Source organism: Carassius gibelio, chromosome A21 (genome assembly GCF_023724105.1).
Source record: "Carassius gibelio isolate Cgi1373 ecotype wild population from Czech Republic chromosome A21, carGib1.2-hapl.c, whole genome shotgun sequence".
NCBI lineage: Eukaryota > Metazoa > Chordata > Actinopteri > Cypriniformes > Cyprinidae > Carassius > Carassius gibelio.
The window spans coordinates 11,180,313-11,202,257 of NC_068391.1; the positions used below are offsets into that span (position 1 = coordinate 11,180,313).

Below are 21,945 nucleotides of genomic sequence, written 5' to 3' on the forward strand. Positions count from 1 at the left end.
AAAAAATCAGCTGGCGTTTAAAGTGCCCAGTCCTGAGATCACGGAGTACGATAATGTATTCTTTCACAGGTAATGAGTACCTCATCTAACATCGGTCACTCTCGGTTTCAAAAGCCCACTTTAAAAATGTGACAGAGACAGTGTCATGAATTCAGAACAGCCTTGATGGATAGTCTGGAAACCGTTTAAAATATACAGTTATTTTTAGTCTTTACAGTCACGTTTGATCAGTTTAATGAATACCTGCTGAATAAAAGTATTAATCTAAAAAAAAAAAAACTATCTTAGTGCCCCCAAATGGTTGTGATGTGATTTAAATGAGATCCTGACTGATATGGATTTTTTTGGGGCCGATACAGATGCCGATGTTAGAGTGTAAAAAAAAAAAAAACAACAACCCAAGCCCAATACCGATATATTGCCCGATATTCTTTGTGTATAATATTATACAGTACCAGTCAAAAATGTGGACACTTTCCCATTCGTGTCTCCAAACATTTGACTGGTTCTATATATAGAATACAGTATATACATAAACACATTTTTTACTTCGGAACATTCACAGATTTGTGCTACTGTCTTCACATACAGGCGAAATTACTAGACACGTGTGAAGAGTGACATAATATAGCCTACCTATGCAAATAAATAATTTAAATTCACATCTTGTGCACTTTAATGCAATTTGAATATAACGTGTAATTCATGGCGGAATTTCACGTGAAGTCCACTATGCAAGGCACTTACGGTCGAATAAGACAATGCTTGAACGCTGCTGACTGAACAAGAGACCTCCTTACTGAAATTAAAGTGTTGGCCGGTTTCACTATCTTGTGAACGTGGCGGCAGATCTCCATCAAATTCGGGGGACACCTTTAGCCTAAGGAGCTGTCTCTAATGCCACCTTCCACGTCTGTTGCTCACCGGGATCGCTAGATCAATCGGCGCCGGACTTCAAATTAAACCACCCGTAACTTACGGATACTGATATATCGTGACAGTCTCATATCTGCCAAAAAAAACTGGCAAAACTATGTATTGGTCGGGCTCTAATTTAAATCACTGTTTACTTTTTTTGTTAAAATCTATCTTTAAGAAGTAGCAATGTTTTAATTCCCTAAAACTCCATGGCTGCACCTAAAATCTGCAAAACCCTTCATCTTGATGGTTTAAGAAGTATCATTTGCTGCCTATAATATACCACAATCATGTGTGTGGTTCCTAAGTTGGAGAAAAAAAAAATTGTGTCTATTTTTTCCAATTTATAACTCAATTTCTACCAAGAAATAAAAAAATCAGGGTCTGAAAATTTTTTCTTGGTTATCTTTAAAGCTCACCTTTGTTTTATATCATTAGACCTGACACTGTAGTGCAACAGAGTAGAAAAATAAAAAAATAATTTTTTGAATACAAAGTTTGAACTAGAATGAATTCAAAATAAAGTTTCTTGGCATAAAAATATGCATGGCCAGATAATTATCTCCGACCCGCCAGTGGCCTATAAATTTGATAAAATTACTGCAGATGACTTTTAAAATTTGTGCTTGTTGGAGGCAGTACTATGCTAATTCATGAGAAGTGATTAGATCTCCAGGAATGTGGGTCAGAAAACAGAGATATACTGCTGTAAATGAAAGTAGACAGAGCATGAAGAGCTGAATCAGAACGGCTCTGAACTCAAATGAACAGTCAATACAACTGGATTCAATCTTTATTAAAAAAGTCAAATAAGCACGTGTAGGAGAGCTGATGAAAGCCTTGCATTATGTACGTTGAACGGACTTACTTTTTTAAATCGTTTGCAGCAACATTGTCTACTTCGTCCACAGGCTTCTTGTTGTTGGTCCATTCTGATACATCACTGGAATCCTGTTTGAATAAAACAAGAAAACGTTCTTTTCTCGCATAATGCTGACAATGATTTGCCATCCTCAGCAGATTCAGACAGGCAGGCAAAGCCATTTTCACTAGCAGTGCAAGTTTTGTAAAGCTCAGACACACCATCGTTATTACACTGAACTATCCCTGAACGTAAATTACTCTGCGCTCTATAAAAGCCCATTATATCCCATCTTATCCAGTGCAATGTCTCCATCTCTGATTGCTTTTATAAAAGATGAAGAAGCTTTCCATTCAAGGCACCTCCACTGAAGCCTGATGGGATACTAATGGCTTAGAAAGTCTGATGACATACTACAATAGCTTAATTTGGTAAGACAACAGCTGCAAAAAACTGGAACAGCAGCTCACAAAGATCGAATTTATAAAATGTCAACTTGGGGGTGGTGATGTTTTCAGACTCACAATGTGGTTTAAGTTCTCTGACTGCCTCGTGGTGTTCACGATTTGGGTCTTGAGAATGAGGACCTCCTCCTTGCGCACATCCAGCTCCTCATTGGCCGCTTTGAGCTGATTCAGCAGCAGGTTGTAGCCCTCTTGTAGTTCATTGGACGAGTTGTTCTCAGAGGCCCTGTCGGCCACCGCTTTCCTCAACTCATTCAGGTCATTCTTCAACTTCTTATTCTCAGTCTCGAGCTCTTGCCGCTGTAAACAGAAGAAGTTTTATGAACACTCTGAAAGAGGGTCAATAGTCTGTGTTTAAAGGATTTATTTTTAATAAAAGCCATCAACAGTGAACGGAGGCAAAAAGTTGAAAATAAGCCTGAAAGAAAAGTGTGTTAGTATGAGAGAAAGAAACTTTGAAACCGAAAGAGAGGGACTAACAAAAAACAAGCAATACTAACTGCAGTAATTGTATCCGAGGAAATCTAACAACCGTAACTAAAGCTCTGATCAGACACAGAGAGTTTGAGCACTACAGAACAAGAACCATCAGCAATTATTATATAAACTCAATGTGCAATGTTGGGTGCGCTTTAAGAAAACAAACAAATCAGTGACGTAATTCTACTGCCTTGAGCTCCACACTCAGATGCACAGCCAGCAGATCAACTTTTGGCTCTGGTGTCTTTATTCTTGTACTTTGTTCTCTGGTCGAAGCTGTTAAACGGAGCCTGCCCTCGTGCCCAGATAAATGACTGATTGCTGATAATAAAGTGTTAAATGCTTGTGAGGTGTCTGAGGAAGATCACAATCACAATCACATGACGGAAAAATTAGATCTGACAAAACAAAAACAAAAACTTTAGGACACAAAGGATTAAATCTGGTTTCTTATTAGCCATCTGCTTGTGTGCGTCTTCAAGACTAGACCAAGATTATTGTACATTTATGCATGTATCTAGCATTCTATAGTTTATTTTCAATCAAAATTATATATATATATATATATATATATATATATATATATATATATATATATATATATATATTTATTTTAATTGGATATTATAACTGTATACATAATATTACATTATATATAATATTTTGTTATTTTATATGTATATATCAAATATATATATATATATATATATATATATATATATATAATCAAAAAGTAAAATGCAAATAAAAATGTATAGTAATAAATGTATGTAACTGAATTTGAAAGAATGAGAAAATATATTTGCATTTATGCATTTCTTAGAATTAAAATCCATTAATTCCATTATTTTTTTAACACTTCTTTTTATTTGATATTGTTTGTTAGCACTATTTGATCTCAAGTTTTTATGCTATATCATTTTCCAAGCAAATTAGAGATTGAGGAAATTCAGACATAAGACCTTCAAAGTGTTTAAGATCACAAGATAATGTTGAGAAGCCGAACACTTATTTCCTGCCTCCGTTTCTTTGTGTGTTGATTGACTTCTCAATATTAAAAACTTTTCAAGATTTGTTTGAAAGTTAAAGTGTTTACTTAACAAAATGAAGCATTCCTGCCATAGTTCAACTTTCTAAAAATGCCCCGGTCTTTAAATTTCCCCATCGTACCACTCATCCAGAGTTTAACAGGCAGGGCAATGAGCACCAAGACAGACATTTGACTGGAAGCAGAGCGGCATGACCAACACACTGAGCTGGACTGACTCTTACCTTCAGACTGTTGTAGGCCTGGTCTGCATTTATATCCTCCTCTGACGTGGAGCTCTTGGGCTCATTTCCCTATAAGATAAAAATGAATAATTTTTTTTTTTTTTTTAAGTAAACATAAGCTGACTGATAATGCAGAGGACCATGCTGTTGCAAGTCCAGATGAGGGACCATCAGAAAAGATAACTGGTGTTTATGACCGGCCAGCTATTTTGTAACCTTAGGCCAAAAAGTGGGAAATCTTTAGCAGTCAATTAGATTAACTTGTGTTTCTACAAACGTCATGAAAGCATAAAAAGAAAATTATAAACACATAACAATTAGCAAATCTTGATTTAAGATTTTTTTTAATTAACCCATACATTCACTCTGTCAAATGATTAGACAGTTAGTTTTCTTTCCTGTGTTGATATACGTTAAGGCCAGCAGACTTTATCTTAAGTCACAGCTTGAGACTGTGAATTTTTAAATGTCTTAAAATATATTGGTAATAAAGAGAGTAATTGCTTTGTATTTAATTTTTTTTTTTTTTAAAGTGTTAAAAATGTAATTTCTATTTTTTGTTTTCTTGTATTTTGTGGCAACTGTGAGCAATGTGCTGTATAAAAAGCAGAGAAGACATAAGAAATAACCATGCCTTGCGTTTGCTCAGTTCCTCTACTTTCTCTAGATTGGTCTGCAGCCTCTTTCTTTCCTGCTCCAGCTCTCGTACACGCTTCTGTAACTTCATGAAAACGCTGAGGTCCATGGCAGCCTTCTCTATGCCCATCTCCTGCAGGGAGACATAACCACATTAATGCTCTTTCTGAAGTGACTGCTGGTGTTTGTTGGCAGATTCAATAAAACAACTTTACCTCCACCAGCTGGATGGTGTCATCAGTGTCTCCCACCTCTGACATACTGATGGAGGTGTAGTTGGAGTCCGAGCCCAGACTGCTCTGGTTAGAGGGGTGCCTTCGGTGGCCAGGATGGAACTAGAATGTGGAAAACCATAAAGATGTTAAAAACCAAAAAATAAATCCAGAATTTCAGACTTATTGTCAAAGCATTACCTTCATGGAGGACAAGTCTTCCTGCAGATTTTCGTATCTCTGCTCCAGTCTGGAATATTCTTTCACCAGGTTCTGATATCGTTGCCTCTCCTCATCCAGTTCAACCTGCAGACGGATCTCTTTCTGAGGCACATCGCCGCCCTGACCTGAGAGACAAAACAAAGGCATTCACACACAGGAGTACAGCAATGAGCCAGATGACACGCTGCTCCCATTCACTTACATCAACTTTCACAAGATAATGATAACACTTTAACAATCTTTTATTGAACTTCGGCTTGAATGATATTTTATTGATCAATAAAAGATCTTTACCATTCTTTTGGAAGACATTTGAGCAACTATGTGTAGGTTACAATATGTTCTTGATTCTGTAATCTTAACAGAAATAAACTAAGCACCTTCTCTTGCACTCTGCATTCACAATGCATATTATAATCGAAACACCACTGTTCATCACTATTATAAACCTTTGACAAGTTTCCTTTGACCCTTTTATTTTGAAACACTGACTTTAAGAATGAGTGAAGCTCCGTTACAGACATACTAGAAAAATATGGTCCGCCATCGCAAGGCGTATTCTGTATTTAATTTTTTTGTAAATGATCCTCCAATATATTGTTGTTTTATTTAACTGTTACAGAAATTACAAAACAAAGGGGTATTTCATGTTGGTTATCGTGAGATTGATCTGATTTATCAATACCACATGAAAGCTTGGTTGTGCCTCTAGCATTAACTGTCCTATTCACATGAATTGCACAAGACTTTTCTTTAAAGGGATGGTTCACCCCGAAATCCAGTCACCATTTACTCACCCTCATGTCATTTCAAACCTGTGTGACTTATTTTATTTTGTAAAACACGAAAGACGGTATTCTGAAGAACTGTTTTTGTCAATACAATACAAAATCAATGGGGTCCCAGACAACACTGACTGGACTCCATAGACTTACACTGTATGGACAAAAGGTTTTTTTTGTGGTCAGCAAATGAAAAGGGTCACCTTTACCCTTAGTAAAATAATAGACTGTTTAGACTGGCCCAAGTAAAGACCAGATAAAAAAAACAGATTTTGTTTCCTACCAAAGACACCGTTAACAAAAATTGACGAAAGTTGTCAAAACGATCCCTACATTCATAACAGTCCTTTGATTAGCATTTTGAACAACTTAAACAGCCTCGACAGCAGAACAGCACCGAGGAAAATAAACACAGAACAAACTCGTTAAGGCGACATTTAACGAATAGAAAGCAGATTGAGACCAAACCTCGGGTTTCAAATAGCATTCTCGCACGTGACCAGCTTGATACAATGGTCAGCTTTTAGTTGTGCAGGTAAAGAAGCAGTTTCACGTTCCTCCACTGAAATCCAATGCAGTTTCTGTCTCCCTCATCCCACTTCTGCACACAGACCCTCTTGTGCGTCAAACAAAACCAGCCCAGCCCTCCAGGCAAGCCACACATCCTTTCGCTCCCCATACTCCTTCCTCCAAATGTTCCGAGTGTGCATGTGACTCTGAAGCATGAAACTCACCCTGAGAGGGGTTCTGGAGTCTGCGGTTCATCTCTTCTTTCTCCTTCTTCAAGAGCGTGTTCTCTTTCTCCAGCTCCTCCACCCTCTACAAAAAGAAGGGAAAGTCACGCCACACGTTCGTCTCTTTAAATGTTTATATGCCCACACTGCGTGCATGTCATATTTATGAAAATGGGACTACTGATAGAAACTTCTTTATTTTAATATGTACAATAAGCAGAATATTGTAAGAACCCCTCCAGAACCGCTCCAGTATTGGTAGGTTTAAGAGCAAGTGTCGGGGAGGGGTTAGAATTAGCCAATCAGGTAGTGATTTGAACAAAGGTGTGGGTAATAATTTGGCAGGAGGTCGAAATTGGGCACAACATGACATCTGGCGTAAAATAAAGATCGGGCTGAGGAGAGCAGATACCATTCAGTTAAAAAAGTTGCTTTTTTGGCTCCCGATCACAATCCTTGAGATCGGGTTGGGACATCCCTAGTCCCTTTTTGTGATTATATACCTTTCCGCTCAAAAGTTTGGGATCAATTAGATTATTTTAAAATAAATTAATACTAATACTAAAGAATGCATTAAATTGCATTTATATGTATAAAGGCTTTTTAAATATTAAGCAGCACAACTCTTTTCAACACTGATAATAATAAGATGTTTCTTGAGTATCAAATCAGCATTATAGAATCATTTCTGAAAGATCATGTGACACTGAGGACTGGATTAATGGCTACCAAAAATTTGGCTTTGCCAACAAAGAAATAAATAACATTCTAAAACTTATTCAAATAGAAAACATTATTTTTTTTATTGTAATAATAGTACACAATGTTACTCTTTTAACTGTAGTATAAACACAAGAGACTTTCAAAAACATAAAAAACTTACGATCGCAAACTTTAAATGGTAGTGTATGTATATAGAAACATATTTATTATGTTTCTATTACAAAAAAAAAGAAAATAACAGATTAAACAAACTACTTGAGTGCAGCGTATATATTTTAAGTCATTACTATAATTTATATTTATTATTTTTAACTCCTACAATCAAAACATGAGGGAGAGGATCACATTAAAGACAAACTAGCTGATTATTCCAATTCAAAAGACCTTTTGTGAGCTGGTCAATCCTCTTAAACAATTTCCATGCATTTTTTACTTTGCTTGTGCATGACAGACATAAGTTACATAACAGCCGCTCTGTTATGAGAGCTAAAGTGTAATTGTTTCTGCAGAAAGTGAAAAGCTAAATGCATTGATCTGTTTTTGTAACATTCAACTATTTAACCTCAGACAACTTCAATGATGCAGAAATAAGAAAACAAATCTTGGGACAAACAACATGAACTAGTTCTATCTGAGCATCCTTTCTCACCTGTTCGAGTCCTTGTTTCTCGTTGCTAAACTCCTCCTCTATCTGCTTCTTCTGGGCGTGGGCTTCCTGAAGCTCCACCCTCAACTTCTCAAGCTCTTCCTGCAGTGATGTCACCTGAGTGCCAGCAGTCTGCCGAGTGCGAAGAGTCTCCAGTTCTTTCTGGAGCTTGGTGACCTCTGATCCCAGAGCAGTGTTAGTAACGATCAGCTGCTCGTTCTGAGTTTTATACTCTTTTGACTGTAAAGAAAAGAGATAACTACTCAACACCGTCCGTTGTTTTTGGTGATTCTTCAATCATTTATGCATTATATTATCTTCCGGTACCTTGTTATCCATCTTCTTCTGGAGCTGCACGATCTTGTTCTCCATCCCGACATTGAGGTTTTTAAAGTGTTCGGCCGAACGGGCCTCTATCTTGAGCTGTTTGAGCTGGCGCTTGGCACGGACGCGGCGGTAGAAACACTGGATGACAATGGCAGCATTTCGGGCATGGAGATATTTCTTTCTCACGAGCCAACCACGGACCGTTTTCTGTATGATCATGGCTTTGTGATGGAGCAAGAACTGAAAAGACAGAAAATGCTGCTTAATACTGTGCTTTAAAGAAACATGGCTTGACGAGAGTGAAACAAAAAGATAAAGCGACAGAAAGATACCTCCTGATATAACCTGCGTACGAACATGCCCCTGGCGAATGCTTGAATGGTTATCACAGCCCGACGGGTCCTCAGATACTCCTGTCGAACTCGTTTCATCCGGTACTGCTTCTGACAAATAAGTGTAGCTCGGGTCAGACGAAGCATCTCTGCATATCTGAGAGAGAACGAGAGAACAAAGGCTGTAAGTGGAGCCACAAACATGCCAGTGAAGTTCAATCTAAGAGCCTTCTAATCAAACATTCACCTGCGAGCCAAGTAACCCCGGCCATATCTCTGCAGAAGGATAGCAGACTTGCGGATCTTGCGGTAGCGAATTCTCTGTAGCCATCCTCGCACGGTCTTCTGGATCTTGATGCAGGCGAAGCGGAACTTATCAGCTCGGAGCTTCTCCAGATAGGCCACCTGACCTGCCCTGAAGAAAATCTTTGTCTTTCCAAACTGGAACTTATCTGGATCCTGAAGGAGAAATTAAGATAAGAGTCACATTTAACAGGTTTATTCGTGACAAATATCCTTGAATAAACAATAATAAAAAAAATAATAATGTTGAAGAAGGAATTGTTAAGCCCTGAGCACTGCCCAAGAGAACCAAATGCTATTTTGGAAAAGCAATAAGTAAAAAAATGGCAAGCTATAAAAAAAAAAAAAAAACTGGGTTTATTGAGATAAATGTACTACTTAACTCTTGGGTCAGCAAGTTTTTAACTTTTTATGTTTTTGGAAAACATGATCACCAAGGCTGCATTTATTTGGTGAGAAATAAAGTAAACAGTAATATATAACAACATAAAATAACTTTACAATTTTTTATTTATATGGGTATTTTAATCTTTTAATTTATTTTTATGATGGCAAAGTCGGCTAACTATTCAGCATCATTACTCTAGTCTTCATTGTCAAAGGATCCTTCAGAAATCATTCTCATGTGCCGACCCGGTGCTCAAGAAACATTTCTTCTTATCCATGTTGAAGAACAGTTGTGCTGCTTAACATATTTGTGGTAAACGTGATAATTTTTCAGGATTTTTTGATGGAAATAAAATAGAATAGAAAGTTGAAAAGAACACAATTTCTTTGAAACAGAAATATATAATATTATGTTATTTACTTTTGATCAATTGAAGTCATACTTGCTAAATAATACGTATTAATTAAAAAAAAATATTTACAAAATATTTTCATTTTTAATATAGGAAGACAGTTTGATTTTATGTTTTTTTTTAATCCACTGCAATACCATGGTAATAAATGTACAAGGTACTTCAAAAATACTGTGGTAAATGTCCAGACAAACATGGTATTACCACAATACCAGGATGAGAGTGAGTGCTACACATAAAAACTTACATATGAGCTATTTCTAGCCACGTAATCTTACCTTGATTAAGGTCTCCAGCAGGTTCTTACAAACTTGCTTCTTATCTGCAATGGTCATGTTCTTCTTTGTCATGAGCACTCGATATCTGCTGAAGAAATCTGGATAGGTCCACCTAAGAAATGACATCAAATGTGATGAGGAAATGAAAAAACACATGTTGCATAATCTTGTACTTGTGGTTTGATTTCAATGTTTACATAATTTCCAATGTCAAGGTTATGCATGTATATATGAGGAAGCACCCAAACTCTTTACTAATGTCTTGCTTGAAAGCATAAGACAAGAGCCCCCTTGTTTTGAAGCCCTATAAAAGAAGCTGCAGACGGTTACCTGGAGGGATACCCAGCAGCACTGATGCGGATAGTCTCGAGGACTCCACATGCTCGCAGTTGCTGAACAGCTCTTCTAGAATCGAACCTACAGAACGCAAGAGTCAGTCAAGGAGTGAGGAATCTTTACAAAAACCAACATAACATCTGATATTGACATTTTTTTTCTGGGTACAAAAGTGAGCATGTCTCACCACAAAAGATTGGGGTTGTTATCTAGACCTACCTGACCCTTCTTTTGAGCATAGAGCACATCTCCCGTGAGAGAGGCATTGGGAGACTGGAGGCTATCTGACTCAGAGCTCTGTGACTGTGTGTTCACAACCTTAAGAGCATGTGACTGACAAATCCCTCTCAATTTAGCAGAATTGCTCAGAATTTGCAGAGGATACAAACAGAGCAAAACGAGACCCTTTCTCAGAATTGTGAAGTTTACGAGAAAAATAAGCAAATATACATTAAACATGACTGTTTGAGGATGAATATAGTGTAACACATTACAAAGCTGACAAGTACCATATGTGACCCTGGGCCACAAAACCAGTCTTAAGTGTCTATTTTTTTAAATTGTTAGAATAGGATAATATTTGGCCAAGATACAACTATTTGAAAATCTGGAATCTGACGGTGCAAAAAAAATCAAAATACTAAGAAAATCACTTTTAAAGTTGTCCAAATGAATTCTTAGCAATGCATATTACTAATAAAATATTATGTTTTAATATATTTAATGTAGGAAATTGAAAAAATATATTCAAGGAACATGAATTTTACCTAATATCCTAATGATTTTTGGCATAAAATAAAAAAATAATAACGTTGACCCATACAATGTTTTTTTTTTGGCTATTGCTACAAATAAACCCCGGCGACCTAAGAATTTCTTTATATTATAGTATTTGGCACAGATCAGTCAATGTTGTGTCAGGTTTTCATTCACCTCAAACATTTGATGGGAAAAGAATGAACAAAAGTGTTGACTCGGCAAGTACTTTGAAGATGGGGACCACTTCAACTGATTTTCATGTGAGAAAACCAAGTTTAATTATATTTTATCTAACCGAATCGGCTACAGTAATTCTCAGATAAGCTTTGATTGTTAGGGTGCAGTTGAGGTCGATCAAACGTCTCTGTACCAGCATGACTCTAGCGTTCTCTGGCAGCTTAAATTAATTAGCTATACCTCTCTATTTATAGACAAGATAAACGAAGTACAAATGGATGAATAAAACTTACACAAAGGATTCCTTATTATCATTGGGTTTAATGCAGCGCACATAATGAGGGGTGGTAGCATTCAGCGTTTCCATCAGAAGATGTAGAGAGTTCCTGAACTGTGAAAGAAAGTTTTTATTTCATCATTATGTTAAGCACCTCATCTTCATAATCAGTTGATCGTCAGTTGATCTACTGTCAAGCACAAATATGGACCTAAATCTGGCCTCTGACACTAGGCCTCACCTGGGTGCCCACACTTTTTCTGTGCTCACGGTTGTGGCCTTTTGGAGCTGGTTTGGCAGCCCGGACGTTGATCTTGGAGCTCTTGCTGGTGGCTGAGGGAGGACCAGAGTCTTTACCATCCTGGAAGAGATCTGCAACCAGCTGGAACTGTACAAAACAAAAGACACACACACCAAAACACAACAGACTTTCAGGAAAGAAAGAACATTTTGGTAAAGACACAAGAATACATTTGATAAGTGTCACATGAAGAAATTTTGAATGCTTTAAGCTATCCAGTAATATCACAGATAAATCACATCTTACATAACAGACATGAGAACCCCAGATGTTTTTTTATTATTATTCCAGCTAGACTAAAATTTGCATAAAATTTGTATTCAGCTCCAGCAGCACTTCAAAGTACACTTGGAATCCCTTTGAAATCCACTCCCTAAGCATCCACCGCAAGGCAGGTACACAGTGTGTTTTAATGCATCCTTAATACCATGATCCTGCCAAGATTCAGGACTCGAAGACAGTATACAGAATACAGATCATTTAACTGCAGTCACTGTAAGAGACAGAGACGCTGGACCAGAGACTAAATACAAATTAAAGGTGCGGACAGCAATGGTATCCAGAGTTGTACAAGGTTGTATAAAAATACTGTGAAATTATGTTTAAGCTAAAAATTCAATTCATTTCATAAATAAATAAATAAAATCATTTATACTTTTAAATGAATAGATCACCCCAAAATGACAACATTTACTTACCCTAATTTAATTCAAAATAAAAAATTTAATTAGAGTTAGTTTTTTAACCAGATCAGATTTGAGACATTTAGCATTACTTCAAAAATCTAGACAGATTTTGATGTGAAAGGACAACAGGGGCTGGATTTTTTTTATTTATTTTTTGACTGGAGGAAGCAAAATTTTGATCAATGGACTGTTATTTTGTCCCGGAAACTAGTTAAAGTTAAAACATCTTAATGATGGATTTGTTTCTTACAAACACACAGCTTTTCACTTCACTAGATATCAATTGATGGACTGGAGTCGTGTGGATTACTTGTGGATTATCATGATGCTGTTATCAGCTTTTTGAACTCTTATTCTGACGGCACCCATTTACTGCAGAGAATCCATTGGTGAGCAAGCGATGTAGTGTTACATTTCTCCAAAGCTATTTTGATGTAGAAACAAACTCATCTACATCTTTGATGGCCTTACGGTGAGTACATTTTTGGCCAAACCATTCCTATAAGGACATATATGCTTTAAATATTAAAGCATTTCAACACTGCCCTGCAGAGAAGGTCTTTCACTTGTAGACGCTGACGTGCTGCTGTCTGCAAATGAACTTCCAGCTCAGATTCCAGTGTATTCTGTTGCTAAGAAACCTCAGGACAAAACACTACGAGAGAGACCAGTATTGACAAAGACAATGGATATACTATTAAATCTTGGTTAAGATGGATCCGGCTGTTCATGTGATTCAGTGCTAGTTGTGGACAAGGACGGGCCTCTGTTTGTCTGAGAACTTTCCTCAGACAATTAACTGCTTTAACAGACCAGAGAGCAAAACATGAGCTAAAGAGTGATTCCCATCAGCAGACATGAGGAAGCATGAAGTATAAACAGAGGCTCACGCTGGACGGGGATGGAATTATTATCATTTTTTTAAACATAACATTTTACACTTCCCAAAAATACCCAGTGCTCACCTGACTGGCCTTGAGGATGTTTATCTGCTCCTCATAAACAGTGTCTCTGTTCTTCTCCAGGAAACCATCAGACTGGTATTCAACCTGTCAGGGGGGACATAATGTCACAAGTGTTACTCACACATCAGTACCACACTGAAAATAACATGCTACATCATTTTTGTCCCCCATATTTTTGTTGCATTCATGATGCATTATTAACCAAATCATTGTGTTGTGTAACACAATTTCACACAAGTTGGGTTTCGGTTGGGTTACAAAACGCATTTACGTCATGTCAAGTTCAGTCCAGGCAAACAAAATCTGTCGAAAGGCTAAAAATAGTTGAGAGCTTAGAGTGTAAAAAGCCTTATCTATTTGTAAAAGAGTTTCAGGAAGTTAAGGATGATGCTTTGGTGATATCATGATATCCCAGCAGCATCCTGAGCCCTATAGTGCACTTAATATAAACTGAACCCACCTTATCTGCAAAGTGTACCACAATGAATGACTTGTTGGACATCCTGGGCTTTTCGAAATGCCCACTGTTTGAATGCTTGCTGTACAGCTTCTGCGCCCAGTTTTGATCCGTTCCTTTAGGCACCTGTCAGATGTAGTAAAGAAAAAAATACTTTGAACTGGAAGGAAACTAAAAAACATAATTTGGGTTACCTGCAGCGAAAATACCATATGATCACCCTTTTGAAGCTGCTCTGATTTATACTCAAAAACTTCAAAGAGGCAGCGGTGTTTAAAACTAAACGAGACACTCTGTTCGGAGACCTGTTTAGACAGCATCCCTCTCCAATTCTCTTTATCGCACTTACTGTACAACAGCTGTTTTCTCTCTGCTTGAGACTCACCTTACACTCTTCATCAAGAAGATCCAGAATACCAAGCTTGGCTTCAATGAGGTCGATGCACGGCTGGTTATCATAGAAATCTATAAGCGTCCAGGGGATCTGCTCCTTCATATACTCTTCTTGCTCCAGTTTAAACACATGCTGAGGGGTATATGATGTGTATGCATTAGGTAAATGCAACAAATACATTACATTTGAAACTTAATCCAGCCAAGAGTCATGACACCATCACGCAGGTCATTCTGTCGTGCAGAACATTTTCTAACTTTTTAAAAATGAATTCATTTATATACTATATGAGCTATATATTTCAGAAATGTAATTCTGAAATGTAAATGCAATTCTAAATGCTAAAATATCCTGGAAGATGATGTCATTACGCAACTGGCCTTAGTTATTTAAACTAATAATATAAAAGACTAATAGGATAGAAAGTAGTACTGAAAGCCTTTGAAAAAAAAAAAAAAACTGATTATCAATTTAAACAATATTCCTGTGTAATTCATTGTGAATTATCCTTTAAGAAATGTCCAGGTTTTTTATTGTAGATGGGCACTGCACAAAGATAGTTTCATATTTTAAAAATATGTTTTTTTTTTAACCTTAAATTTAGAATATAACTCTATATTGGATAGAATATAATTCTATCCAATATATTCATACATTTAAGATACATATTATACATATTATAATACTGTATATATATATATATATATATATATATATATATATATATAATACTGTATGAGTGATATATATATATAAAATACTGTATGAGTAACCCCAAAGACACTAAATATTTGGATGTACTGATAATTCATTACTGACCGAGTTGAACTGTTGCTGTAGTTTCTCATTGGCGTAGTTAATACAGAACTGCTCAAAGCTGTTTATCTCGAACGTTTCGAATCTGTTGGGAGGACACCACGTTAACAAAATCATTAAGATTTCCCTTAAAACAAACTCAACACTTCTCTCTGCATCCTTAAGCATGGCAATTCTCTGCTTCTTTACTGTAATGCTGATCAATAAATTCCCCTCTTCGAGGAAGTAATTAGTCCCATGGACAGAAATGCTTACAGGCAACTGCTGACTCTAAAAACTCAATGAGGCTTCAAAGTTTCTAAATCTTTACTTGCATGCCCTCTTATAATCACAAGCATTACCCGTAGATATCCAGCACACCGATGAAGGAGTGCTGTTTGGTGGAGGTGTGCAAGGCTTTATTGATGTGCTCTACGATCCAGTCAAAGAGATGGGCGTAAATGTGTTTGGCCAGGGCGTCTCGGGCATTGACCGCCTGGGCATGCGACATGTTCTTCACGTAGGTCTCGGAAGTGGTCACCAGCTTCCGGCGGCACAGCCAGTGCTCCATCTGCTCCTGCTCTATACCCAGCAGCCGACAGAAATGACGCAAATAAGTGTCGTCCCTCTGCAGGTGCAAAAAGAGATTGCAATGGTTTAGACAAGTGCAGGATAGCCAGCAGTCAGCTAATGTGCTCAAATAAATAACATACAGAAAGACACACTATTTGCTGTGCACTTACATTGATATGGCAGGATTCTCCATCTCTCTCCGACACAATCTCCACATTCCCCAGGTGCAAGATGGAGGCAATTATCTTAAAGATGCTCATTTGATGGATCTCTTTCACACCTGCACAACACACAGTATCACCATGATAAATATTAAATATGACTGCTACTTGGTATGTCTTGTTGCAAAGCCTTGGTTAAAGACATGTTTACTGCCGTAGTTCTCACCAAGCATTGAAAGAGCCTGTCTTGTCTTCACAAGGTCCTCAGCGTCATTCACTCCGTCAATAAAAATGTTCTCACCAAGAGACGTGAAGGTAAAGTCTTCTGCGCTGGCTAAAATAAGAAGGTGAGTGGACAATTTGAATGAATAAGACTTAAAGATGGTCAGTAGTAGCATTATGATCAAAATCAAGTACATTGCCATTTGAAAGTTTGTCGTCTGTACAAAGAATCCTGAACAAAAAGCATCAGTTTCTCCTAAAACGTTTTTTTCCTCTACATTTCTGACAGTATATACCATCATACTACTGCCCAACCACAGTCAATGGTAAATAAAAACACTTCATTTGGCCACTTACTCAAGGAAAGATCTTTAAACTCTGACAGAGAGGATGAAGCACAGAGCTGGTAGAAGATGTGATAGTTCCTCTCGTCCTCAGCCTGTAAAAATAAAGTGTTGTTCAGAACATGGAAAAGCACAAGGGGCTGCAAAACAATCTTAAACTGTCCTTCCTGCGTGAGACGGACCTGAAATACCACTCTGGACTTCTCAAGCAGATATGTTCGCATGTTGGCACCAATGATGTGATATCTCCTATCGAAGCCGATCTGGATGTATTTCCCGAAGCGGCTGCTGTTGTCATTGCGGGTGGTTTTTGCATTTCCAATGGCCTGCACAGATAGAAAAAAGAGAGTTAATTACAGTTGAGTCACTCTTTGCTTGGTTTAATATGAAAAAAGAGGTCATCAAATTACTATGATTACTGCATAATAGAACATAAAAAGCGTGGAGACAGAACTTCACAACAGAGGTTGCAAAACGATGGAGAAGGCTTAACCCTTAAATCCTGTTTGCAGCATCATGTAGGTTGAGTTATTATCGTGATATGGATTAATTGTTTGTCGGAGCTGGGGTGTTTATGAGTCAGCTGTAGTATTAGGTTGGTTTATCTCTAGGTTCGGATCCTAAGAGGCCCTTCTATTACCGATGCTCATTTCTGCAGTAATGATATCTCTAAACTGACTGTTGGCACTCAGATTATCTTTCCGCTTCGCTCTTATCTGTTCAAACAGGCCTGCTGATTCTTGAGTTTAATTTCGGAGCTCAAGTGTGACAATGTTGCTATGAGATGGAGTGATGAGTGAAGTGAGGACACCTTTACAGCTGCTGCACACATGATGGAAGCACTTGGTGGTACACGTTTATTAGATTAAATACAAATCATTTTGGTAATGAGTCCTATGCACTGATCTTATAATACAGAACTGGATTGCTCATGACGCCATGAAAGTGAAGCCGCCGCGCCGCCATATTGGTAATCCCTAGTGTGCGTAAACGTTCTATTGAATTAATAGGAAATTGTATTATTTTAATGAGAAAACATCACCTAACAAGTCAGTTGAATGTGTCTCAATGGTGCTCTCTGCTGGTAGGGATTAGTAAAATGGCGGATCGAACACTTCCGGTGGCTTCACTGTCTGTTGGCAGTTTAGAACGCGATGAGCGATGCAGTTATATATAGATCAGTGGTCCTATGTCATAACATACCTCCATGATGGGGCTGGAGGCCAGTACTTTCTCTTCAATGCTGGTGTCATTTGCTGAACCTCCCACTGTGGCGAAGAAGCGCATGGCGTACTTTGCGGAAACCGTTTTACCGGCTCCAGACTCGCCACTCACGATTATCGACTGGTTCTTTTCATCCCTGCAGATGAAAGTTCAGGTTTACATGTGTGAAGACAGCGGCCCTATGAATATCTGAGATGATATGCATGATAAAGGAAATCCATTGTAAATCCAATGTTTACAGAAATGAGAGGCACATCAAACATATTCATGTTACATATATACTGCATGACACAATATGACCCTCTAATAAAACACAGTCAACAAGCAGGTCCAAAATTCTCAGGAAAATGTGATAATCAAATCATTCTGAATAATTTAGAGAAAATGTATTTATATTAAAATGGACACAGCAAGTAGAAAAACCTGGGGAAACCTAAATGAAGCGGAGTGCCACTTTGACACATTCTTATATAATTGACGTGTTCATGTGTTATTTGTATTTGTTATATGTATTATTTGTGTGTGTGTGTGTGTGTAAGTCATGATGTCTCCATCTTAAACCTGATGTGCAAATGGCTCTTATGTTTCAAGCGACAAAAAACCCCACATGTAAATACAAAGATTTGAAGAATGATGCTGCGTGTGCTGGGACTATCTGCCCACTCTTCTCATTACGGAGTCAAACTGAACTGATCAGATCAGATCAGATCACTCACAGCTTTCAAAGAATATGATGTCATTTCCTGTTTACAGCCAGTGGAAATCACTAATCTGAAGCCTGAGCTCTTTATCACAAACAAAACTCTGATAGCATACATACGTCTGCAAGATGTCTGTTAAAGATCGCTTAATCTGGAAAGCATCTGCCGTGTACAAACATCTGATAGACGTCTTTAAGACATCCGTTTTACATAAATTCTAAATCACAAACATCTTCTAAACGTCTATTTAACATCTAATAGGAAATGTCCTATTCTGACTTATTGTAGATGAGCAAACACTCTAAAAAAAACATCATGGAGACGTTAAATAGATGTCTCTGATATACGTATGCTGTCAGACAAAGGTGCACTGTGTAATTATTAGCGGCATCTAGCGGTGAGACTGAGAATTGCAACCAACGGCTCAGTGTGAGGGTGTGGTTTTGAAGAGAGGGGGTATGTTTAATATTGTAAGACTATTACTATTAAAAAAATGATCACAAACCTGGCCATCTGTTTGTACGCTTCCTCTGCTACAGCAAATATATGCGGGTCCATGTCCCCCATGTTCTGGCCGCTGTACGCAGTGATGACTTCTTCTCCATAGATATGAAGCTGCTCGTACGGGTTGATGGCCACCAGAACAATCCCTAAGGAGAGAGATTTAAATGGCTTTACACCTACAGCCTATTGCATAAATTAATTCAGACAAAGTCTTGATGACACAGATAAAATAAATGAGTTAATTAAATATTAGGAGACTCTAATCATGGAATGATGTCACAGGAAGCAGAATGATGTGAACGCATGATGAGTCATTCTCAAAGAGACAACACAAGACAGACACACGTCTGTGAAAGTAAACAGTAAAGAGCAAACGGGCATTGTTGTAACCTGACAGAGACAATAATGGGAATCATTCAGTAATTACAAAGCACAACCAACGGACCCAACAATAAAACAAGACAAACAACAACCGGGCGGTCTTTAGACGTGTAATATCTATGAGACTGTGTGACCATGTGTATATAAAACAACAGATACACTCTTTCTGATTGCCTGAGAGGTCACGTCATCCCGTGTTAGGATTCAAACATACATTACATAATGTGTCTTTTTTCTGAAGAATTTCTCAGTAGAAACAATCAACCCCTCAAATAAGATGCAACCCTAAAATGCCACAACCTATTAACAAGTGCACGCTAAGGGTCTGTCAAACAAGGTCAAAACAAAACAAGTAAAAACTTGAAATGTATTTACTTACAATTCCTGAAAATAAAGTGTTTATCTCACTTTTGGATTTTAGAGCTACCAAAAATGAAGCACATTCCAATAATCAGCCATGTAAAGTGAGTTATCAATTGATGATAATTACTGGACAAATATCAGGTCATTTAAACACAAATAAATGACAAATATATTTGCCAACATATCAGAGACTTTCTCTTTAAGACACACACACACTGACTTACCGCAGTAAGTGTAAATGTGATTGGACTCGAGGAAGCGGACCTTGAGGTTGTGGAGCACAGCAGGCTCGTGGAGGTAGCTGAGAGCTGTGAGGTCATTCTCTCCTACCAGAATATCAGGATTCCGAAGAAATGGAAGTGGATTGTCTTTGGGACCAATTGAATATTCTAATGTCTAGGAATAGAAAAAGTAATGCCATTAATACTGTAGTAACAGAAGAGTAGAAATTGATTGGATTCAAACCACAATGTCAATTAACTCTATGTGCTTCAAGAGTCAAAAAAGTATCTTCTGGCAGCCTGAGAGTGTTCACAAGAGCTTCAATAAGTCATGCTGATCTTTATTTCATCTACCGCTTTATTCAGGTTTCTCCAACGTAGGTCTTTGAAAGTACACTTCGAGAATATGGTGAACAACCTCCTCTCTCAGGGACTGAGAATTTAAACCCACTATTGTTCAGCCTGTTTAAAATCACTGAAAAGTTTTGCGGTAGTTGTTTTCTAGTCTGAACTGGATGAAATCTGATTTTTACAAAACGTTTTTCATTGTTCCAGACCCAGACTTTCTATTTAAATGTATGAAAATCTATCTAAAAATATTTAAAATAGACTACGATAAGCATTACAATATTTATTGTTTGAAAATTATTTATATAAATAGTTTTGATTCTAATTTTCTTTCTTTCTTTATTTACCAATAAAACAATCTGTAAAGTTCATGCTACTTATGTTGGTGAAAGATAAAGTGAAGGGTTAACTCTTACCGTTTCATCTTCTAATTTGAGGTGAAGCACTGTGTCTCCCTCCTTATAATCCTTTATGATTTCAGCCGCCTTCCAGACCTCTTCTGGGTCCGGGATCCAAACCCGGGTGTACTGAAACACAGATGAAAACCAGCTTTAAATACAAGAAACCACTGACATCCCACCATAACGCATATCACATCAAAACAACACACCTGTGTCTATCAATGTAATATGAACATATAGTTTTGTGTCAGAGGACAACGACCCCAGTGGTCATCCATCTTCCCAGTGAGGAACAGAAAAAATAGGAAAAAAGCTGAATACAGAAGAGCTGCAATGCATTTATCAGCAGACTCTGTATATAACTGGAGGATAAGCACTACAGGCCGTAGAGTTAAGAGAGTAATTGAACCACAGCAGGATTGAATGCAAAACATGTTTGTAGAATTTGCTATATCCTTCAAATAAAATGCAACTGAATGCTATTTAGAGAAGAAAATTACTCAAATGAGATGCATATGTGTTTATGGTTCCCTGTCCTGAAAAATTATACACTCTAATATAAAAAACTACTGGTTGTATTCAAGTGGTATTCAAGCACATAGTCATGGAGTTAATATACTAGTAGCCTGATGGACAATTAGTTGGCCATCATGAGACAGAGAGAGGTCTGCAGTTCCCTGCAAAGGACTAATGGAGATGGATTCTCTTCCTGTTAGCCTTGAGCTTTAGCCAAGATATTAAAGAAAAGACAAATAATATTAAACTATACTAATATTAAATGTCTTCTGCTCCTAGTGATGCTCAATGTCGCAATGTTTGTGTGTTGGTGATAAACTGAAAGCAAGCTGAAGGCTTAGAGTATATAATGAGAGAGTGCTGTTATTTCTCCTGAAGGCAGTTAGGAGTCAGTTTCTGTTGGCGTGTGTAAAGAACGCGGCTCTTGACCTTCAAAAAAAACCACAAAAAAAAAAAAACTCAGTGTGTATAAGCTGCTCAAAGTTTATTAGAAGCACATTCAGTCGCTAAATCCACCCCGACACAGTTGGGGCTTTAGTTCAGCTTTAATAAATTCTTAACTTAATCATTCTCTCAAATTAAGCAGCAACTTGTCAAACACTGTTATAAAGTCCTCGGTATCCTGTTGGAACCAGGATGAATAATATAAGAGATATTTGACCCAAAAAGGAAAATTCGGTCTTCCTTGTGTCGTTCCAAACCTGTATGACTTCATTTCTTCTGTGCAACATAAAAGAACATATTTTGAAGAATGTTTCATGTTTTTTTTTTTTTTTTCATTCAATGGAAGTCATGATCGAGAGACAGGCTATCCGACCAATCACAATGCCGAATCTGCCATTTTGTCC

At 37.5% G+C, this 21,945-nt stretch overlaps 1 protein-coding gene across 3 annotated transcripts in view; it reads right to left on the bottom strand.

Moving 5' to 3' along the window:
- Positions 1-21,945, bottom strand: part of LOC127941759 (unconventional myosin-Vb) — a 43,430-nt gene that overhangs the window by 5,128 nt on the left and 16,357 nt on the right. For all 3 annotated transcript variants that reach the window (XM_052537140.1, XM_052537141.1, XM_052537139.1), the window contains exons 2-29: positions 20,597-20,707; positions 19,836-20,007; positions 18,869-19,013; positions 17,642-17,798; positions 16,621-16,764; positions 16,452-16,533; positions 16,099-16,206; positions 15,882-15,991; positions 15,501-15,766; positions 15,163-15,244; positions 14,335-14,475; positions 13,953-14,075; positions 13,493-13,576; positions 11,782-11,928; positions 11,557-11,654; positions 10,322-10,408; positions 9,992-10,103; positions 8,858-9,069; positions 8,611-8,767; positions 8,279-8,518; positions 7,955-8,191; positions 6,583-6,667; positions 5,046-5,191; positions 4,848-4,967; positions 4,631-4,765; positions 3,997-4,065; positions 2,305-2,544; positions 1,787-1,869 (exon numbers count right to left, since the gene is read on the bottom strand). In XM_052537140.1, coding sequence (XP_052393100.1) covers positions 1,787-1,869; positions 2,305-2,544; positions 3,997-4,065; positions 4,631-4,765; positions 4,848-4,967; positions 5,046-5,191; positions 6,583-6,667; positions 7,955-8,191; positions 8,279-8,518; positions 8,611-8,767; positions 8,858-9,069; positions 9,992-10,103; positions 10,322-10,408; positions 11,557-11,654; positions 11,782-11,928; positions 13,493-13,576; positions 13,953-14,075; positions 14,335-14,475; positions 15,163-15,244; positions 15,501-15,766; positions 15,882-15,991; positions 16,099-16,206; positions 16,452-16,533; positions 16,621-16,764; positions 17,642-17,798; positions 18,869-19,013; positions 19,836-20,007; positions 20,597-20,707 — 3,893 coding nt within the window. The remainder of the gene's footprint in view (positions 1-1,786; positions 1,870-2,304; positions 2,545-3,996; positions 4,066-4,630; positions 4,766-4,847; positions 4,968-5,045; positions 5,192-6,582; positions 6,668-7,954; positions 8,192-8,278; positions 8,519-8,610; positions 8,768-8,857; positions 9,070-9,991; positions 10,104-10,321; positions 10,409-11,556; positions 11,655-11,781; positions 11,929-13,492; positions 13,577-13,952; positions 14,076-14,334; positions 14,476-15,162; positions 15,245-15,500; positions 15,767-15,881; positions 15,992-16,098; positions 16,207-16,451; positions 16,534-16,620; positions 16,765-17,641; positions 17,799-18,868; positions 19,014-19,835; positions 20,008-20,596; positions 20,708-21,945) is intronic.